This window comes from Gallinula chloropus, assembly GCF_964237585.1.
Source record: "Gallinula chloropus genome assembly, chromosome: 4".
Taxonomy (NCBI): domain Eukaryota; kingdom Metazoa; phylum Chordata; class Aves; order Gruiformes; family Rallidae; genus Gallinula; species Gallinula chloropus.
In genome coordinates this window covers 35406861-35428311 of record NC_140088.1, presented here as the reverse complement: position 1 = coordinate 35428311, position 21451 = coordinate 35406861, and the positions used below count along the sequence as shown (strand labels likewise).

The 21451-nt window shown below is 41.5% G+C and overlaps 1 protein-coding gene across 20 annotated transcripts in view; it reads right to left on the bottom strand.

The window, feature by feature from the left end:
- The window catches only part of MADD (MAP kinase activating death domain), a gene marked incomplete at both ends in the record, with an annotated part of 58145 nt that extends 41341 nt beyond the window's left edge, over positions 1 to 16804 (bottom strand). For all 20 annotated transcript variants that reach the window (XM_084263931.1, XM_084263942.1, XM_084263944.1 and 17 more), the window contains 13 exons: positions 841 to 980; positions 1623 to 1903; positions 2532 to 2725; positions 3596 to 3699; positions 4684 to 4840; positions 5256 to 5491; positions 5939 to 6117; positions 8699 to 8779; positions 9487 to 9600; positions 10553 to 10684; positions 11025 to 11328; positions 13106 to 13720; positions 16743 to 16804. In XM_084263931.1, the coding sequence (XP_084120057.1) occupies positions 841 to 980; positions 1623 to 1903; positions 2532 to 2725; positions 3596 to 3699; positions 4684 to 4840; positions 5256 to 5491; positions 5939 to 6117; positions 8699 to 8779; positions 9487 to 9600; positions 10553 to 10684; positions 11025 to 11328; positions 13106 to 13720; positions 16743 to 16804 (2599 nt within the window). The remainder of the gene's footprint in view (positions 1 to 840; positions 981 to 1622; positions 1904 to 2531; positions 2726 to 3595; positions 3700 to 4683; positions 4841 to 5255; positions 5492 to 5938; positions 6118 to 8698; positions 8780 to 9486; positions 9601 to 10552; positions 10685 to 11024; positions 11329 to 13105; positions 13721 to 16742) is intronic.
- Between the last annotated feature and the right edge of the window lie 4647 nt (positions 16805 to 21451).

Sequence of the window (21451 nt, the reverse complement as noted above, 5' to 3'; positions counted from 1 at the left end):
TCTGAAGTGAGGATTGTGCACTGTGTCCTGTGAGACACTGCAAATCTGCTACAGAAGAGCTCTTTAAATAGGCATTTCATTTATTAAGAGAACACAAAAGTTCTCCCTTGTACAGACAGATCTTAAGAACACAATGCATCATCATCTGGTTGAGCCTGTAGACAGACAGATCGTGTAGATCAACGAGCTGATTAACACTTCAATGTGTTAATTTAAAATGTCAGCATACTACTTCAGTTTGGTTTGGGGTTTTTTTTTTTTTTTGCAGTCTTATTTTAGTAACCACCATTTTACCAGAAACATTTAATATACTTTCCCCACTAACACAAACTTCTTGTGCTACTCCTCCCTGTAGTTCAAGACTCAACTGACCATAACTTCTCTCACTCATTAGAAGACTCTAGATTAGTTTTCCCACACTTACAGATTTCATTATTAGAATATAACCAAAAGTAGGCCAGCACAGTCAAGAAATTAAATTTAGCATCTAAGCACACAATATGGCAGCATGGAAGGTATACTACTGGCAAGATTTTTGCAGCAAGTTCATGAAATTGCAGATTTTTGTTTAAATGAAACTGGAAGAATTTCTGATCTGTGTCGTACACTGCCATACAACTCAACAGCCTAACCACGTGACCAAAGCCCTTCTTACTGACAAGTACATAAAACAGGAGTTACCAATAGCGTAAGTTCATTAGGTCCTGTCACTCCCAACAGGACTTTTAGAGAGCTGGTAACAATTTTCCAACTAATTCTCTTGACTAGCCATCCCTCTACTCCATCTCTCTGTAAGCTCTAACATCACAAAGCCAGCTTAATGAATGCATGAGTACATACTTGCAAAAGACATGATGCCACCAAAACCTTCACTGCTGTTGTTGGAGACAGTAGAGTTTGGGGAGCTGGCCCTGGAATCTGAATCTGCATCAGAATCATTGGCCAGTTTTAAACTGTTTGGACGGAGTAACTTCTGAGACCTTTGAAGAAATTAAATACAACTGTAATTAGCTTTCCCTCTTCCAGCTTCAAATCAACAAGTTGTTTGATTTTGAGAGATAGATGCTGGTCTCATTCCTAACCAGTTTTCAACACAGTGCCATTACCTTGCAGGAAAGAATAAGCATTAATTAATTCAAAAAGAAAAAAATGAGAGCAATGAAGTATCTTTGTATTCATGCTTTTACTACCTTTCGAGGCACACTGAAAACTTGTCTGCAAAAAGGGTTGTTAGTGGCTTTGGGGGTGGGAAGGTTCTGCTTTTAGATCAATAACAAGAAAACCCAATGTCATTAATCAGTATATTATCTTTCCCCCAGAAGACAAGGCTTCACAACAAAAATTGCTCAAAGGTTTCCAGAAATCCATCAGTGATACACTAAAATGTTTCTAGGAAGAACTGATAATTCCATTAGCTCCCGCTGCTTCCATAAAGCAAGGAACTGCAGGAACTGAGCAAATGCCTTTACTCAAACCACAAGGGTTTACAGAACTTCCCTACTAAATAGAAGTGATAAACACTACATTTCAGGTGCAAAAGAACAAATGAACACTAAACTACATGAAGCAGATGGAAAACCCAAAAGTGCTGTACAGAAAGGCAGGACACACAGAGGACTCACCTGCTTCCATTGAGATTCTGGTTAAATCTTGGGGTGTAGCTCTCTTCCTGCTCATCATCTTCATCCTCTGTAGGAAAACCATACTGTGGTTCAAAGTATGGATTGTCATACTCTCGCTTCCTCACTGCCCCTTCTGAGGAGCTCATGCTGCCAGCTGTGCTTTCGCTCTCACGATGATCCAAGCTTATCTTGGGAAAGCTCGGTTGCAGTGGCAAGGAAGGGAGATGGTTTGAAAATCCAGCAACCAATTTCTCTTCCATTTCTGCTGAATCTGCGGGCTCCTGTGGACCAGTCAAATCATTGATCTGTTCGCTAATTTGCGTTACGTACAACTGAAGGGCAGGACAAGAACAATTATTTCAAACTGAGAAGTCTGCTGAGTTTTTGCTTTTATTTCTACTAGTCTCCAACCCCGTCCCCACTATATGTAGCTACAATCTAAGATTTTATACATGCTGCAGTACTTCTGAAATATTCTGCAGTTTTACTTCCCTGGCAGAGATCACACTGGTGTTACCTCAGGGTAACTGCTCTCCATTACCCTGCTTCGTGGTTATGCAAGCAACTCCTATTCTTCCTAAATGGCCATAGAGATTCATGAGCTTCCCCAACCCATTCCTTGTTCTTCTAACACCTTCAGGTCTTTCCATACTCTGTAAAAGCACAACCTGGACCACTCTGCTGTCTGTTAATGCAGAGTTTTTCAATGCATGGGAGCATGCTATGTCCCAGCATGAGAGGGTATCAGTAAACTCCAACTTGCTCAGAAAGTCCAAAAAGAACATGCAATTTAATCTGTGCATGGTTTCAGAGTCCTATTAGCTTTTACCCTTCTCAGAACGAACCACGTGCATTCTCCCATTCTTTATATCCTAATATGCTGATCTTGGGGCTGAACTCAGTACACACATGATTCACTCCATGGATGACAGTGCTGGGGCTGCTACTGGCTGTAGTACTGGAACTTGAACGAGGCTGGTTGTTCTCTTGGGAGTTTTCACTGTCCATGGCCTGTTCATCCAGATCACCTGAATATTCTTGAAAATCATCAAATTCCACTTCACTAGCATCACCAAGGGCTGCATGAGTCAGGGGGTCAACATCTGCGAACACATCATTTTGCATTAAAGAACACTGCATTCTCCTCATTTAACTAAAGATCCCCAGCAGATGAGGGCTGCTCCAGGAGAATAAACACGAATAAAAATTTAGGTTGTAAAGAGCTTTTGGAGGCCATCTATTCCAACTCTCTGCCCAAAGCAGGAGTAATTTCACAGTTACAGCAGCTTGCTCAGAGCCTTGTACCACTGAGTTTTGAAAGTCCCCAAGGCTTGACAATCTACTGTGATCCTGGGGACCTGTTTAATTACACTAATCACAAAGCTCTTTTCCTTGTGTGCAAGCAGAGTTTCTTTTGTTACAACTTATGGTTATTACCTCTTGTCCTTGGGACACAGGAAACATGTTGGCCTTCTTAGATTTAGTTTATTGAAGAAAGTGACTTTCCTGCTCTCCGAAGAGAGGCTAGTGCTGCAGGCTCCATATAAGCCACAGAGAACGCATTCTCCTGTCCCCACTAGCACAGAGTGACTCATTATAGCCTGCACTGAGAACCAATGTGGGCACAGGAGAAAGCTTGTACTCTGCTGCCATGTTGCACAGTATCTGCTGGCAGCAGCAGGTTGTTTCCAGATCTAGTGATCCAATTTTGTTCAGCAGCATCTATTTCTGTTCTTCCTCCTCCCAGTGTCCTTTGGAAGGCATTGTTTATCAGCAGGAGAAACGTCTTTTTCCAGCCTACCACCGGACACCAAAAAAGTACAGAAGACACTTTCACCTCAGAGCAAGACTACAATGGAACAATACTTTGCTCTGATTCAGGAACTTAAGGGCGGTGTTTTTCCCCACAGCACAGATGAGCAGGGAAGAGGAATCTATGCATACCTTGGAAAGTAAGGCTCAAAGTTACTCACTTGGGGTATCACCATTAATGTCACATTTCATCATCTCACTGACAAAGTCACCGAGGGAGGAGTAGGAAGAACTTGAGTCGTCATAGTCGACACTGTCACTGCCACTGCCACAACAGGTGAGAAAGAAAGATGAGTGGCAGTATAACAGCAACAGCAGGGCTTGGTGTTTCAAAGATGCAAATCAGCACTGTTTTCATGGGCCTCTTTAAAACCTCACAGTATTACAAACCAATTTCTGGCAAGAGTAAGAAGCCAACTTCATGAAAGGTCACAGCAAATGAAGTAACTTTGAGGTACATGAAGAGACAGTATGGGAAGATATTTAAAGGCTCTCAGCAAAATTTATGAGGTCAAGCAGAAGTGAGCAGGGAGTGCTGTATTAATTCTCAGGGCGAGTGCAGGGGCTGACTTCAAGGGAATTGAAAATCACAAGTAAAAACATTCTTTTTTGTTTATACTTATGATACATCCCCCTCTGACAGAACCACTGGTGCAGTGCAGAACATAGATGATTTGGCCTGAAAGATCTCACAGGCTATCAGAAAAAGAAGAACAGTAAAACTAGATACAACACTCTGGGAAACGTGTCCAAATATAGCCAAAACTACTAGAACAAAATTTTACTCTTGCCTTACTGAACACACAAGGTCTTAAACAGTGGGTAGTACTAATAAGCTTCATATAATTATGTGAACTGAGGAGAGATTTGAAAGAGTGGTAGGATGGGCATGAGTACTTGTAGTACTGTGACAGAAATACCCAGAGAAAGAACAACATGGAAAAAAAAAGCGTTAGGTGGGAGGAAATACCAAACGTTGCGTGGCATACAGGTAGCAAAGGAAACACAAAAATATAAATGGAGAATCACTTTAAATGAGGACTTGAGATGACACTAGCAAAGAGTTTAGAGGTTGCTGTGATGACAGAGCAGTGAAATAATTTACTTCATTGTCAATATTCTGCCCACACAAAAGAAATGAGACAGCAACCTGGTAGGCTAGAAGAAAAGGCAGCAAATGAGGGAGGAGAAGGAGAGGGTCAGCATCTGAAGTAACTATCACGTGACTAGGGTCATGCTCCCCACTAACCTGTCATCAGTGGGATCAGAATCTGTTTCTTTCTCTACCGAGACATTCAGTGCTTCAGCCAGCTGTGAATTACTGTCATAGACACGGTAGTGGATGGGCTGCAGCTGGTGAGCATACCACTTCGGTTTGTCACCAATCAGTGCTGGGTCAAACATGTCTGCACAAAAAGCAAGGAAAGAGTTAATTCAACTCATTTGTTGGTGTTGAAGGCTTCATTCACAGTGAGGCCACATCCTAATAAGTCTTGGAATAGGCTGCCCAAGGAGGTGGTGGAGTCCCTTCTAACCCCTACAATTCTGTGATTCTGTGATAAAGGAAGGGACAATTTTTACTGTAAGAAAGCTACAAGACTCCATAAGCAAACAAGACCAGAGATAAAATTAATAGGAAGAGTGGCTAATAGCAGAGTTCACTTGCTAGAAATACATAAGGACATACATAAAATTAAAACAAACATTCCTTGAACTGGATTTCCCTCCCCAGCAGGAATAATATGGTATTACACAAAGTCTTTCACTAGAATCTCTCTGCAGTTACAACCAAGCGCAGAAAAGGCAAGACCAAAAACTTACTGTTATGAATTCTTTGGAAGGCATAGTTAGTAGGGTTGAGTGACCATTCACCAAAGTATTCTACTGCCTGTGTCCTGGAAAGCTTATCTGCAAAAGGCGTTTGCTTCGGTCTAGATGCAAGAAAAGAATTTGCCTGGAAGGCCACCACCGGCCGCGGAAAGAGGCGAAGCGTGCGAGTATGCATCTGGAAACCCTGCAGAACGTTTGGCGAGTTGAAGAACCTCACCATAGCAACCCTGAAAAGAAACAGAGGACAATACATCAGATAAAAACACAGAACAAAACAGAAAAGACAAGAGGTATGCAGCAGGCAATGTTTTAAGCCTTTTGAGAGTGGTAACTCAGTACAAAAACCTAAGTCTTCTCAGAAAACAGCTTATTTTGTAGTGCAAGGTTGTGATTTAAGTCTGATATTGTATCTATAGCTAAGTCCAAGTCAAGTGGATGATCTATAGAAAAATGAAAGAAATGAAACGCCCCATGAAGATACACAGTTGTGTTTGTGCAGTCAAGATCTCAGATAAACACTGTAATTTCTGCTCTTTTCTTCCCACGATGCAAAGTAGAACCTGCAGGAGAACCTGGAAGATGCTGTTTTCACCACAAGACACACAAAAGTGTCTGCGCAGCCTTCAAGTGCAAACTTTACGAAGTCTTGACACTACCTTCCTGTTCAGCCTCACCTGGTAGCCACATCCACAGAGTCCACATCGTTTCCATAGATCAGAGGGTTGAATTCTGTGGAGGGAGTAGACTGCAAATCATTCTGTGGTCTTCCCAGCAGCAGTGGCACCTCCTGCCCCTCATGGAACTTCTCTAGATTAAGAATGGGCTGAGTATTCAGACTCATGCTGGCCAGTGCCTAATGAAGGACAATATCATGCACATATTCAGCAAGAAAAGTTATTCAGGGAACAAGAGAGAGGTAAAAGCTACCCTGCCCTCTAGGCAATTGCAACAATTGTGCATGCTCCATTAGTTTGTCTTAAATCATCTCCTCCTATACTGAATCAACAAATATCTCCAGGCCCTCCTTAGTGTGGATTGTCAAAATGATCTCCTCAGTGCTGAAACAGTCCTGGGGCCAGCCAAAGAGTAGCATGGAAGTCAGTTTTGCTAGATCATTCACACATGAAAACAGTCCAAATCGGACCTCTAGTAGAATGGCACTGTGTACAGCCTATGGGAGAGTTATTCCCATTGTGTAGTTTGATTACATCTTGGGACCTAGAGGCCTTGCAACTTGGCTATACAACCAGTGGGTTTGATATCCCAAGACAACACAAAGACACTTTTATGCAGGCATCTGCCCGTGTCTCTGCAAACCTCTACTTCCCATCTGAATGAGGTCTTCATCGCTTCATAAAGCTACCATCCTCTTCAAGCCTTGTAACACCTTCAGGGAAATGCAGTGGAGCAGCACAAGTAGTAACTCAGCTCTGGACACCCAGGCCTATCCTAAATTTTCATCATTTCTACCATTTGCCCACTGAGCCTTCATCTTTTTATTTCAAAAATTAAAAAATTATATATAGAAACAAAAACCAAAACTCCAAAATAAAAGGGTAAAATGGAAAATTGAGGGGAAAATAATAAAACAAAGAACCTTGTTGTCAGGAGTGAGCAGCTGTTTCTGAGTGATTGCAGTCATGCTAACCAGACACTGGAGGCAAGATGGAAGATCATATGATAACACCAGCAGCCCATCAGAGCCAAGACGAACACATGACCACAGAGAAACAGATGGAAGGAAAAAAAATATCTATTACTACCAATTATCACAAATGAGAAGAAATAAATGGGAACACAAAATAGGCACATCTTGGGAGACAGGTCTAACTGCCCAACCCCCAAGCATTTATATCTGGCCACTCTGGAAAGTGGAAATGCTGCTGTCCTTATTGATGCAGCTAAGAACTTTCTGCTGCAGTTTAAAAGCAGATATCCTGAATTTTATTCATTTATACTGAGACCCAAGAGCCATGTGGCTGTTAACCTTAGCAACACGGGCCAAAATTTAGCCTTCTATACTTTACAGAGCAAGCAGTAGTACTCTTCATCCTTTGCCAATGGTCAAATCTTAACAATTTGCATCTATAGGCATTCATAGAGATGTAACCTGAATTTGGGTGAACATTCTGGAGAACTTTAAATACATCTTCAAGAAAACTGCAATGTGTTCTTCTGATACTCATCTTTGCCCTAGTGACAGAATTTTGCTGACTAGTGCCTGAAATTGCAAGGGGGTGAGGCAGAAGTGGGGGGAAGGTGGATCTAACAAAACTTCAAGCAATACGTTGCTTCCATCTGTGCTGACAGCAGGTTCTGGGGTATCATAGAGGTTACACACTTTGCTCTCCTGTTCTACGAGGAGAGAGAAAGAGCAGACCTCGTCACATTAATAACACACTTTACCTTTAGGTACTGCATGCAGCGTGCATAAGGAAAGCAGAAATAAAGAGATAAAACCTGCTTTACACGATCAGCCAGGATGACCCAAGCTGATTAGGCTTAGCAGGACCTGAGAGGAGAGACTGAGACCTCACACACAGATCTGTGAAGGGAGGGGAAACAAAGATGATCACAGCTTGATGGATCAGGTCAGAGTTTAAAGCCCACAAGGCAAATGTAAGGTGGAATCTGGAACTTTCTGCACCAACTGGAAACAAGTTAGGCCCAAAAACAGTAAAAAACAGAAACCATCTGTTGTGTTGAGGAGTATTTCAAATTATCCATCACCTGGCTAAGACATTAACTGCAGTTATAAGTCTCAGTGACTACTCACTTTGCCAACCTAGCTCTCCTTGAAGATAGAAAAGCAGCAGCAGAACACTTACCACTTAATGTTCGTATCAACTGACGCCGCTTTTCAAGCTCAAAATGCTGTTTGTATTCTAACATGGGGATGTTCTAACTGGTCAACACCATAAAAAAGGCACCTTAAATAGGCTGACAAAATTCTTAATCCTGTGCTTCCCCTACCAATGATGAAGGTGAAAGCAGTGGACAGCAAAAGATGAAATGGGTAACAAAAATTATAGTGAACTCATTTGGAGAAACTACAGACAGATCTGAAACAAGATGAAAGTCTCAGATTTTTAGTCAGGAGAAGACAATGTTAGAAAGTCATACCTCCCAGGGAGCTCAAAAGAAGACACCCCTGGAACTCTGTTTAACCAGCTACCCTATTGATTAGCCCACCTCCACATTCAGAGAAGCAGCCCTCACCATGACTGATCAAGGGACACTTTCTTCAATGAGTCTTCTAGTAGCCTGATATGTTTTCACATCCAACTGATATTCCAGGATCTACACCTGCTTTTAATGCATTTTGTTTTACATTTGCTGCTTTGCATTCTTATCCAGTATAGCAGAAGAGCTATACAAGACTATATCTGCTAAGTCCTACTGAATGTGAGTCCTTTCCCCGGAGCAGTTATTACCTGTTTCAGATGCTTTTTCAGCTCTGAAGCTTCAGGTTCTGGCAACACCGGCAGAGACTCTGCATTTGTGGGAACAATCACCTGGAATGAAGCACAGCAACAGACTTAAAAATTCCCCAGCTGTAGTCACTTCCAAACCAGAATCTTCTGAATCTCCACTACTCCAGAGACTGAGGGATAAAAGCCATAAAGTAAAATAATTTTTAGAACACCCACAACAAACCCCCTGCACACGGACAGCTGCATCAATACTTTGATTTTCACTTATTTATGGTTGTTATTGTTTACAATATCACAAACAATGGAGTAGCTGCTTTATCATTTACCATAAAAAGGAGAAGTCTGAATGAACCCACACTCATCCTTTGGAATTTCCATCAAGTAGAAGATGATATGCATATTTCCCTTGAAATAGTGTTGTTTATGCCCCGGTAGAAAACAGGGTACAGGATGCCACTTAAATCAGGACAACCAATGCTGCTGGAAGGCTCCTAGCAGATTGGGTTAATTAGCCAGAGCTATAAAAGATAGGGTCAGTCAAGAAGACATCCTGAAAAATCCTCAAATAAAATGCATTCTAATTATATAGCCAGATGGATTAACTGAAAAAGAATGCCCTGTGAGCAAAAGAAACGTGGACCTTGAGACACAACAAGGAATGCAATCCTGAAGTTTAAAAGGCTGGAGTGGCAAAGGCAGACTGAGGCCAGGTATACTTAAATCCTCTATGGGTACACTGAAGCAAGTGCACAGTTCTCTGGAAACAAGCCCTTATAGGCACCACTTACCCTATTGGTATCCAGGTCAATAAGCCACACATCATCAGGCATTTTAAAATCCAGTTTGTAAAGGAAGAAACTCGCTGGAACACCAATGATGTAAGGTGTAGGGGCTAGAAGTAACTGAGAGAGAGAGACTTTAATAAGGACAAGATCTGCATTTGATATCACTATGTTCTTACCATGTATTTATTAACTACAGTATGTTTATAGCAGAGAAGACAAAACACAAGGCATTGATAAATAAGTAATTAATTCCAAAACAAATGAGAAAAAAAGAGACACAAAAGACAACATTAAGAAGAAAAAGAGAAAAAATCTAAAAGCTCTGGCTCAGAGGGCTTCAGTTTTCATCTAGAAGAAAATACATGTATGGGGAAAACTTAATGGGAAATTCAGGTTGTTTCTGATAAGGGAATAGCTTTAAATCAATAAGGCACCAGGCAGCTTGAGTCCAGTGGCTTGGGAGGCTAATTTATCCTTATCTAGAACAAATGGTCACCTCCAAGGGTGAAGAAGAAACCTGTAGCATCAGTTGCAGAGTAGCACTGAAGGAGTAAGATGGCCTGAATTCTATCTTTCCAAGTGAAATAATGAGCTCCTGTGGAGAGTCAACTATTGGCAAAACCCAGGCTCCCAGCTGAACTAACTCAACACTTTGTATTTCTGAGAATAAATTGCAGGCAATAGTTTCTAAACCCTGAATCAAGAACCCTTAAAAGTCCTTACTACACTGGACCTTCCCCAAACAACCCAAATACCCCAACTGGGGAGAGGGCAGGGGGTAAATACTCATCATACTATTGTGCTTCTATGACCTTTCACTCCATTGCTTGTGAACTACTGTAAACTACTGCTTTGAATCATACTGAGCGCAATTTGAAGATAACCTAAGTAAGTGATGCTACCTGTGATTTAAATAGCTAGTGGTGCTCAAAGAGCATTATTTGCTAGGCAGAGTTTGCTACAATCCCTGAGAAAGCAGTGGCAAAGGAAACAAGGACTACTCCTAAATGAATTTCAGGCATTACAGAAATATACTTTGGAAAAAGATCAGTAAAGGAAAAATAGATACCTGTTCTGCAGAGGCCATGCAGGTGGGAAGCAGAGGGATCACTGGGAACATGTACTCTAATGGGTAGATCATAGCCACAAAGGCCATTACAGACATTGAGAGCGCATTATAATCCCGGGACTGCAATACAACCTGCAACCAAAGAAACTCCCTTCAGCACTGTAGCAGCCATTCAACTCCTAATACTCCCTCCAGGGGTATACAAAGATCACAGTCTGCAGGCCTTGGATTTGATGGCTGTGAATTGGATGACCCTCCAGTCTTCTCTCTGAAAACAACCTTCAGGTGGCTATTTGAGTGACAGAAAATATTTTCAAAACAAGAACCTCAGAAGGAGCTATTCCTTCCCTCTGCAGACAAACTGATTCCAGGCAGAGCAAGAGAGAACTCTTCTACACATCCAGCCTAACCTGGTTTTGGAGTGGGTAGAGCTTCCTACATATCTATCAAATATCAACTCTTCCCTTCTTACCTTGTGCTCCAGAAGGATGCAGGTCAGCACCTGCAGGCATGCATCTACTCCCAACAACTCCAATGGCAGATGTAATGGAAAATCCACCAAGGTGAAGCGGGATGGATCAGGAAGAGCAAAGGTCAAGGCTGGCTGTAATTCATGTGGCAAGACTTCCACATCCACCCGCTTCTGACCAGCAACGGGCATTGGTGAACGGAGCAGCCGGTATATCCAGGCCTCGATCTCCCGCAGGTCGTGTAGCAACGCACTAGACTTCTCTTCCACCAGGAGGGAGCCTGTGAAAATCCGCCACATCGTATCCCTGTACCAGGAAAACAACAAGGTTAATCCTCCAAGGGCTCCACTGGGCAGTCATTCCACAAGGCTCTTGCGAGGAAAGAGAAGATATGCCAAGAGTTAAAAAGAGACACCACCAAAATATTTGGTCACACAGGGGAATGGAAGGTAGGGAATTAAGCTTACTGAAACAGCCACAGTGACTTCTCATCCTCCAATCTTCCTTCAGCTGCATGTAATGCATGGAACAAGAGGCTGATAACAGGCCTGCTCAACCCCTCACAAAGCTGTAATGATTCAGTTTCACCTTTATTCTGCCACCACTCCAAAGCTATCTGGCTTTTCCAGGTCACAGCATACAAACCAAATGGGAACTTACACCTGCTGCTTAACTCTTCCCAGAGATGTATGCTCAGCATTCCTTTTCTCGCCCTCCTCACCTGTCACTTAGCTTTCCCCTAAGAATTACATCCACCAAGAGCAAATTTTTCAAATACCACAGGCCATTCAAACCCTGGAATACATCAGCACCCCTTTCAAAAATCAGATGAACCCAAATCGACAAAAATAATGAAATTTAGCTTTTTTCTCCCTCAGTAATTATCAGACAAAACCGAGTGAAAAATAAGCTCCTTCAATAAATACTTCCACGAAAAAAACCCAGTTTTGATCTGACAGAATAATTTTTTCCCCACTAGTCAGTGGATTCAGGTGATAAATCTGCTAATGCAGGAGTCGTAAACCCAGGAAATCTCTTAGAAGAGATTTCTGCCTCTATCCACAGCAGTAACACAAGTAGGCTACTGCTCTGTGCACGGGACAAATTCCTCCTTCCATAAAAAAGTAAAGAGCTTATAAAGATGAAAAGTGTAGATGTTCTGTCATTTTTTTTCTTGCTTTTGACAAGTTTAATTTGGAGTGTACCAAGCTGCTTAACTCCCAGCCCTATCTATCTTACTACATAGATAATCCCCTCCTCCTCCACAGATGCGTTTTATATTTTCTTTCTCCAGCTAGCATATTGGAAAGGAAAATATCATCCTGGAATGTAGGTGTCAGGCACGATAGCACAGATATACATCCATGACTAATATACTTAAAGACATTGTTGCTTCTGTGCAGCCTTTTGTTACGTACCCAACATTATAATAGCAGATACACAAGATTACTACATTGCATTAAAAATACACCAAGTTCCTGTTAATTTGCTGTTACCAACCCCATTCCCAGAAGCTTCCTAGACAATTCCTTTGTTTTCTACCTCTCCTCCCTCTCCCCTTCAAATATTGTACTTTGATCTCTTTCAGCCGTTGCTGCTTCTCTAGTCTCTTCTCTCCCACGCTGAAGGTTCAGGTTGTTTCATAAGCTCATTAAGCACATTTTCATCATTTCCCTCTTGCCCCAAGTGGAAATTCTGTTATTTCTTGGCTATTTCTAATTTGCCAGGGAATCAGTCCTAACATACACTGCCACAGAGCTCATATGCCAAAGCAACAATGACAGCATCAGCGTTCAGCTTCAGAAAAGATCATGCTCAGTCAGTTCTTAGCAAGATAATGCTTCCTTAAGCATATCAAAAATGAAAATCACGCCAGGCTACATCATCAGACCACAAGTTTTAAATACATCACAACAAAAATTGCATTTTCCTACTGTGATCCTGGGTTAAAACAGCAAAAAGGTCAACCATTCATGTTTGCCTGCTTCTGCAGCCACATCTGTAGCCACAATTTTCCATGCAGACAATTCCAGCCATGGACAAACGGTTGGAAGAAAATGTTCTCTCTTCCCTCTCAACATACCTCTGCACCCCGCGAGGAATCCCCAACTTCTTGCCCAACAATCTCTCACTACAGCAGTCCACAAGTCTCTTGAGGGTGTATAGACACTCACGGAAGGTGGAAAAGAAGGGATAATGACTAAGGATGCACAGAGAAGTCAAGGTGCTGTTCCGAGAGCGATGGCTGCCTTTGGCCAGGCGCTTGCTGCGCGGTGATCGATTCACATCTGGGGTAGACTCTGTACTTGGAGCCTGCAGTGAAGAACCACTCTCTGAACTCTCGGTGCCCACTTCCTCTTGGGGTACAGACGCATCCCCAGATTTGGGGATTTTCTGCCCTTCCCGAGCTCGGTGCCCCCCTGTGCCTTCTCCCTTCTCCTTAGGTACTCGCTTCTGGAAGGAGCGGTAGAAGTTAACACAGATTCCATAGCGAATGACACCCGTATCCTTGTCTGTGAGTGTGAAGACAAAGGAAGTGTCATCACGGAAGCTCATCCGTTTCTGTCGCACACTCAGGCATCCTTCTGGCTGGCAGAAGAACACAACATCAGGAGGTAGAGGAAAGTCCACGTGGTCTTCTAGAGGGTAACGTCGCAGCAGTTCAGGAGTCTGAGCAACGCTATCGCTACTTGGCTGCCTGCAAAAAAAGAAGCAAACAAGAAAACCCACACATAGTTGATTAATGCCAGTAAAAATCTTTGGTACCTCCCCACTAAGGTATCAGGAGCCTGTGGGCTCAGCTTCATCTTTGTTTCTCCTCTCCCCTACTATCCAGGGAAAGGACAGCTTCTCAATCACTAGTGCTAGTGGTTGAGCATTGTGACAAGGCCATAACTGCAAAAAGGTTAAATTTTGGAAGTCTGCACCACCATTATCACAAGGAGGAGCCTGGTAAAATCTGACCAAGAAAAGGACTTTCAGGAATAAGCTGCTCCCAGGAAAACATCATATTGTAACGTTTCCCTGACTTTGATTTCCAAAATGAATTTAACTGCACAGGTTCCTGGGCAACACTTGGGTGGGAAAGACACTGTCCCTCTCCAAATATACAGTCAAAGACCCCCTGGACTTCAGCCATCTATGAACAAGATGAAAAATTAAATGGGAAAATCCAGTATCAACTCCTAACTGGGAAAAACAAGAATTTACCAGGAAAGAACTGAAGTAAATGATGAACTGATACGGACCTCATCCTGTAAAAAATATTAATTAAAAGGTTCAAGTAGCCACAGATACCTGTGTTGCAGTGTTGCTGTTTTTCAAGTTGGATTTGAAGTCTAAATTACTCTAAAAGCTGGGCAGTAAATAAGCTGACCTATTTAACACTGTGGCTCAGCAACCTTTGTACCACAAATCACTAGTGGGACACAAAGACAGAAAGGCAATACTGTTTATTGCTAATTTTTCAACAGAACAACAGACTCTTTCAAAGTATTAACTATTTTCCTACCACTACTTTTCCAAGGAGGTTACTGAATAGCTGCCAGAGAAACAGCTTGAGATTCATGCAGTAAAAGAAGTAAAATGTTCCCAGACAACCTCTTTTTTGTTTGATCCCTTCATTATAAAGTCTGATCTCTCATCATTTTAGCATTTAGCATCCTGTTTAGTGAATGGGATATAGGAGACCTTGTTAATGTTTATAAATATCTTAAGTACGGGATGCAGGGGGAAATGGCCAACCCCTTTTCAGTGGTCTGTGGAGACAGGACAAGGGGCAATGGCTGCAAGTTGGAGCACAGGAAGTTCTGCTCCAACACATGGAAGAACTTTTCACAGTGAGGGTGACAGAGCCCTGGGACAGGCTGCCCAGGGAGGTGGTGGAGTCCCCTTCTCTGGAGATATTCAAGACCTGTCTGGACGCCTGAGTGATACGTCCTAGGGAGCTGCTTTGGCAGAGAGGGTGGACCCGATGATCTCTCGAGGTCCCTTCCAACCCCAATGATTCTTTGATACAGGAGACCTGGCTCCACCATCACTCTCCTATAGGATCTCATACGAGACATTTTAACACCTTGATACTTAGATTTGCCCATTTCAAAATAAAAATGGCACTTCCTTTTCTGAGAGGTGAGAAAACCCAAACAAGTAGTAATAGAATTTCTGTAATTTTCAAAGAAAGACACTGATGTAAATAACTCTGCTGACTCAAGACTTCATTAAAGAAAAAGATGGTTTAGTAATAAAGCATAAATAGGTAACAAAATTTATACTGTCTGTACAGTTAAGTACAAAACGAAGAAAGAAACACTAAAAAGCTTATTAGTGGACACATGTAATGCATCACCTGTTGAAGAGGAAATGCTGGAACAGTTAACAGAGTCTATTTGGCAGTAAATAGTTGGAAAGAAACCTGTCATCAACAAAGGACTAGTGAACACACTATTAGTTTATGCCTTTGCAGTAGCGTTAGCTACAGGGTCTTCTCTGACATTTAGAAAACCTGCTTCTAGTAAAAGGGAATACTTCCAAAAGGCATTACTATTTGTGCTCAGCACATAGGTACAAGTTGTAATCGTAAAGGCTACATGGAGCTCCCAAGAACTTTGCAGTAGAAGCTACTTCAGTCAGCTCCATCTCTTATCATAGGCATTTGCTGAAGTGCCTAACGAGACAACAGACCTCTGAGCGTGAGCAATCTAGCTACCACTGCCCAGCAAAAAGCAAGAGAACTGTAGGAGTCCAGAAGTGATGCTAGCAAACTTCTGAGTGAGAACATCAGACACTGTAAGCACCACTGAAGTAGACAGCTAACATTTCTTTCTCCTCCTTTTCATGGTCAGTAACACACATATAGAAAACATGAATATTTTTCTACAGCCAATAAGAAATCATTAAGTTATTATTGTCCATAGAATACGATAATAAAAGTAAGTATTACTCATGATTATTTCCTCCACTTAGCCTATTTAATGTTGCACTCAAAGTAATTCTGAAAAGAAAACGAGAAGTACAGCAACAGGCTGATACAGGTAAACCACTGATATTTACAAATGAAAGTAAAATACACTTTGTAACATACCAACTACATAGACTGGTAGAAAGTTACTGCATCAACTCTGAATAAAGAAAAATAATATTTACTGAGCACTGGTGTATTTGACAAACGGCACGCATATCAACCCCACATTTCATACACACTTTAAGTAAACAAGCCTAACATTTTATCTATTGCTAATAAGACTTGGAAAAAAGAAATCATTTGTGTCATTCCTATGAGGATAAATTAGCATTAGAGGAAAGAACAGCCAAGTTTTTATTAAACTGATTTTACAGGCTGCATTTCCAAAGCTAGAAAAGTAACCTAAACTCGTATTTTACCTGCACATGGACTTTTGCTATTTTCAATCTGTGAACCTCTCTATCCTGATACTTGTAGAAACTGAGGAGTTTGAATACACAGGCTACCAGCGTGCCATACATAAATTAGCTACTCTTGTGCCTCTTGAAAAGGAGCCTAAAAACCACAAGTTAAAAACACCTTTGGCTGCACTTTGACCACATCTTTCAAAAAGTGATGCTCCCATTATGGCAGCATGTTGCACACATTCCTAAGAGCGCTTCCAGAGCACCAAGGCAGGCTTCCTCAATGGGTGCTAGCCTGTTTGCCCCCACTCGATGGCCCAGGCAAAGGTGGAGCTGAGACTCTCTTACATTACCTGGCTCCAATGATCACAAGGTAGTCGAGTAACCGAGGACAGATTTTCTTTTTCTGCACCATTGTCCTTGACACCTGTCCCTATGTCATCTCAGTGAATTCCTGTTCATCGATCCAGCAGCCAGTTATCCAGCCAGCTGTGATTGACTGTCTCGGGGAACAGAATCTACTTGGAAACGTCTGGCAAGTTCAACCTGTGATCAAGAAAAGCAAAAGTGTCAAAAGCACAATCAGAAACATCAAATACATACAAAACACTCCCCAAAAGTCTGTTTTCCATGGAGCCATGCCCATTTACTGGTCTTCTCTTCATGAACATAAAACCACAGCCACATGCCCACAAAAGTAGAGGGATTAAAAAACACACAAAAAAGTACATGAGGATCTCAAGAAAGACCATGGGCAAACAAAGCAGCATATTACTGGCAAAGAGCTAGTCACGAAAGTGTTTGAGGCAAAGGTATTGCTTTGGCAAATCCCTGGGATTCCTACCGTGCTTGGGAAAGCAGCCTTCACTGGCCATTGTGTGCAGTTAAACATGACTGAAGAAAAAGCACAATTTAAATGTTAGCTCTCTGACAAACAGAGTAACTAAAGAAGGGGTAATATCAAGAGAAGTCTAATTTAATGTAACATACTTCTCTCTCCCATCTGGATGCAGCCTAGAGCAAGAATGATCTCCACAGCCCCCAAAACCTTCCATTTCTAATGCTTTTTCTGTGAAGATACAGAACTGTATCTTTGCAATAATAAGTTTTTCTTGGAAATCATACCATTTCCTTCACTTCATTAAGTTTCATTTATTTTATCTACTTTCACCCTTGACTCTTAATATCCATTCCTCCCACTACAGCTACTTTCTCTGCTCATTTTACAATAGAAAAAAATCCTCTTGGCAAAAATTGGTATTTTACTGCAGCATTACTGCTCGTCAATAACTACACTTAATAGACATTCAAAATTTAAAGAAAGTAGCTGTAGTAAGAGGAATGAGTGTCAAGAGTAAAATTCATGAAAGAATGAAAAAGAAAGGGGGAGGGGAGAATCAGGAAAAGTACTGAATTTCCATAATACAGTGTTCTCTGTGTTTTAAACAAGTTTACTGAGCATCCTAATGAAGGCATTAATAAAGTTATTCAGCATAATATTCAGCATAACATTCAGTGTAAGGTTGCTATTTCAGTTCATGTTTACATCCTTAAGCTAACACAGAACTCATAGAATTATTATTACTGCATTAATATCTTTCAGTTCTGCAGCATTAAGTCTACATTTTATTTGCATGAAAGTGTAACAGACTTACCAGAAATCAGTAAGTCTCAGCAAAATTAGGTAAGGTTTTTCTCCTTCCTTCACAACCAGAAGTTAGTGAACAGCACTGTGACTGTCAGCATCTCACAATCAGGTTCAAAGCCTAGCAGCGTACTGCCTTTCCCAGCCCTTCACACTCCCAGTACAGAGTTGGGGAAGTTTATTCATTAGCCCTCCAAATATCAGTAAGAACAAACACACAAAACCAGTATATATAAAATTGATCAAAAAAGGAAAACCAAACTAGTCCATAAGTATTGATTATGGAATAATAAACTAAAAGAAACACCAACCCTCACACAAACATTTTGTAAGACTCCATGGCATGGTTTTAGTAGATCCTCAATTACAATGAGGTTCCCGAGTGGCAGCACCATGAGTTACCTTCTCTGAGTAGCAATATTTTTATCAATTATCATCTCTAAACAGCACAGAAAATACAGACACAGGAAGTAAAGCTCCTATTTCTTCACTTCAACAATATAATTGAAAACATTGTAGAATCTGCCCTGCCACAGCTCTTGATCCAACATATTCTGCAAATATCTTGGAGCAGATCATCTTGTTCCCCTCAGGTTTAAGTTAGGATGATCAAGTGAATCTTTTTGCCTTCAGTTTGAAGAACTATTTTATCTGTTTTCTTCCCAACTCTTTATGGAACTTCCTATTCAGTTACAGATACAGGAACAGGAATAAGTTATGATGAGGTAAGTCAGAAGTATTACTTCGAGGAACTTACTGCTACTCAACAGCAACCAAACATTGGTTCTTCCTCTGTAACCAAGATTATCCTACCCCTCAGTGAAGGTGGAGAAAGCAAACTGCATTTACAATAGCGTAAAAACACAGGCAATTACTACAAAGTAACCCAGGCTACAAGACCACAGCCCTACCTTACTTGGTTATTTATTCCTAACAAGGACATAGTTACAAGAAGACATGAGAAAAAAGCTTTCTTTTGGAAGATAGGTTTTGTTAGACTGGAGCAAGAGGTAGAAGAATTAGAACTAAGTGTAGGTTCTTTTGCCTTCCTCTATTTCATCTCTTGCTGCTTCAGATCTAGTAATGGCTGATGACAGCAATTAAAGAGCATTAGATCAATACCTGCTGGAACTCACCTTCCTACTCCTGGTGAGAAACAGATACCAGACTAGATGATCTGTATAAATCAACACAAACAGGCCTGCCTCCCTCTCCCTACCTGCCAAAAGCTTGTTTTCAGGCCAGTGTCATTCCCTCCTCTGTGCTGGTAGTAGTGCTTGTGCAGTTACACAGCGAACCAGATTGTGGAACTGATACAGGCTAAAACTAACACCCTTCCTTCTCCTCCCTTGCCACTTTTGTTTTTACTAGGCTGTTTCTATGACTTGGTTCAAGTGGTCACACAATGCTTGTGCAGGCACAAAGAAAAGCAATCAGCTAATGGAACCTGGAAAATCCGATTGAACATACTATGATCACAGAATTACAAATGACAGCTCCTCTACGGGCAATAGTTAAGCAAATCTCCAAGAAACTATCATCCTTCCTCCAGCTCCTAGATTTTTCAAAGTATACAGAAAGAGTTCAAACAACTGAGACTTCAATTTCTCCTCTTTAATGCTGGCATTTGGACATGAACTGAGAGATTATCTTGACTCCAAGATGGTACAGGTTTTGATACTGATGGTCCCTTCTCTCTTTCTCATGCTGCTTTAGGTCTAGGTTACTTTTTTTTGAAAAGGTCTCCTGCAGTGTACTTTCCCTTTGCAAATGTCTTGGAACCAGCCCTCTGAAGCCTGAATCCTCAAGCACCACCTGAGAAAAAACTTCTCATAACTTCAACTCAAGGAGAAAATAAGAAAAGGAGAAAAATACAGAAGGGCACCTCAGAAACATACTGCACAAACATATCGCATCTCAGAGAACACCATAATTTAAATAAGCACTCATATGGATGGTGAACAGGTTGGTGAGAACTAACACTGCCCACGTACTGTAGCAGCTGACTGCAATAGTTACGAACTAGTAGAAATTGGCACAGTAGCCTAGACACAAAGATGAAGGCCAGAGCCAGCAGTAACCCACGGCCTACGAGTAACTTAAGAGTGTTCAAAACAACACTTCTATTACTAGCACTACTCTATATTTCAAAATTCCCCAAACACCCACGTTTTAGGTTGTAGCACAACTTCTTAGAGGACAATCTGTATGGTATTCTGCAATGTAAAGTCCTCCCAGGAATAAAAGTCTATATGAATACAGAGACACTCTTGAAAAGCACCACGCCACAGAAGAGCTAGAGTGGCATGAAAGAACTGCAGCAGCCTTGTCATCAGCTCAGAGCCATCTGTGTCAGACCAATACCTAGTGTTAGCCCCCAGAGTCAGGCATTGCGCAGCTCCCCTGACTCATCTACCCGCTGGAGTCTTCAGTCTCCTTAAAAGTGTCATTTCTTTCTAGACACAAAGATAGAGGAACACATTCATTTAGTCAAAGGGTAACTTGAACACCACAAACTGTTAATCTAACCTCACTCGCTACAGTCATTTTTCTCACACAGAACCTTCCAGCTTTGATAGGTGAGCCTTACACTCAACTGTATGATAGGCAGCAGGTATTTAAGTCATTGCTTAAAAAAACCCCACTGAGCAAAAGGTTATTTTCCAATGGGTAGATGTTAAGCCCTTGCTTTTCTTGCAACTCTCCTGTAGTTCAGGATGGTATCAGAATGAGAGCTGTCCTTCCATTATCTCCAGCTTTTTAATCTGGTACAGGGGTCATACCGCACAGTTCACCAATGCATGGATACCTTTAGAATATAAATCTGGGTCATTCAATTCAATTTATTAACTGAGTGAAGAGCATACAGTGGGACATTAATTCTGAGAGAGAAAAGAGGACAACGTGAAGAAGACAGCAAGACTTACAGTACAGAAGTGACACGAATTCTGTTTACTGCTTTGCCCTGCAGAAGGCAAGACTTCCAGACATGTCCAAAAGGAACTAAATTTTCAGTTCTAAAATGTCCTTGGAACATCTTGAATTTCTTTTTTCTTCTCATCCAAGACAGCCTGTACTCTGTTCAGATCTATAGTCCTTACTGCACTGTTTACTGTGAATTCAAGATCCACACCAATCCAACTATTTGTGTTTGTTTCAGCTTTCAGTTTAGAGCCAGGAGTTTCAATGCCCACTTTCTGGTTGATTTATGTTTCCTCTTCTCACATTACACACTTTGAGTATATTGAGACCACTATCTGCTACAAGAAATAGGTGCAAGACCAACCAACCTCATCCTGCATGGCCAGGAACCCCACTTAACTCACTGCAGAACTAGAATCAATACAGTTCAAAGCTTTAACCTGTCATTAGATATTTTAGTAATCTTTATGGAATCTTTACCACTGAAATTTTGCT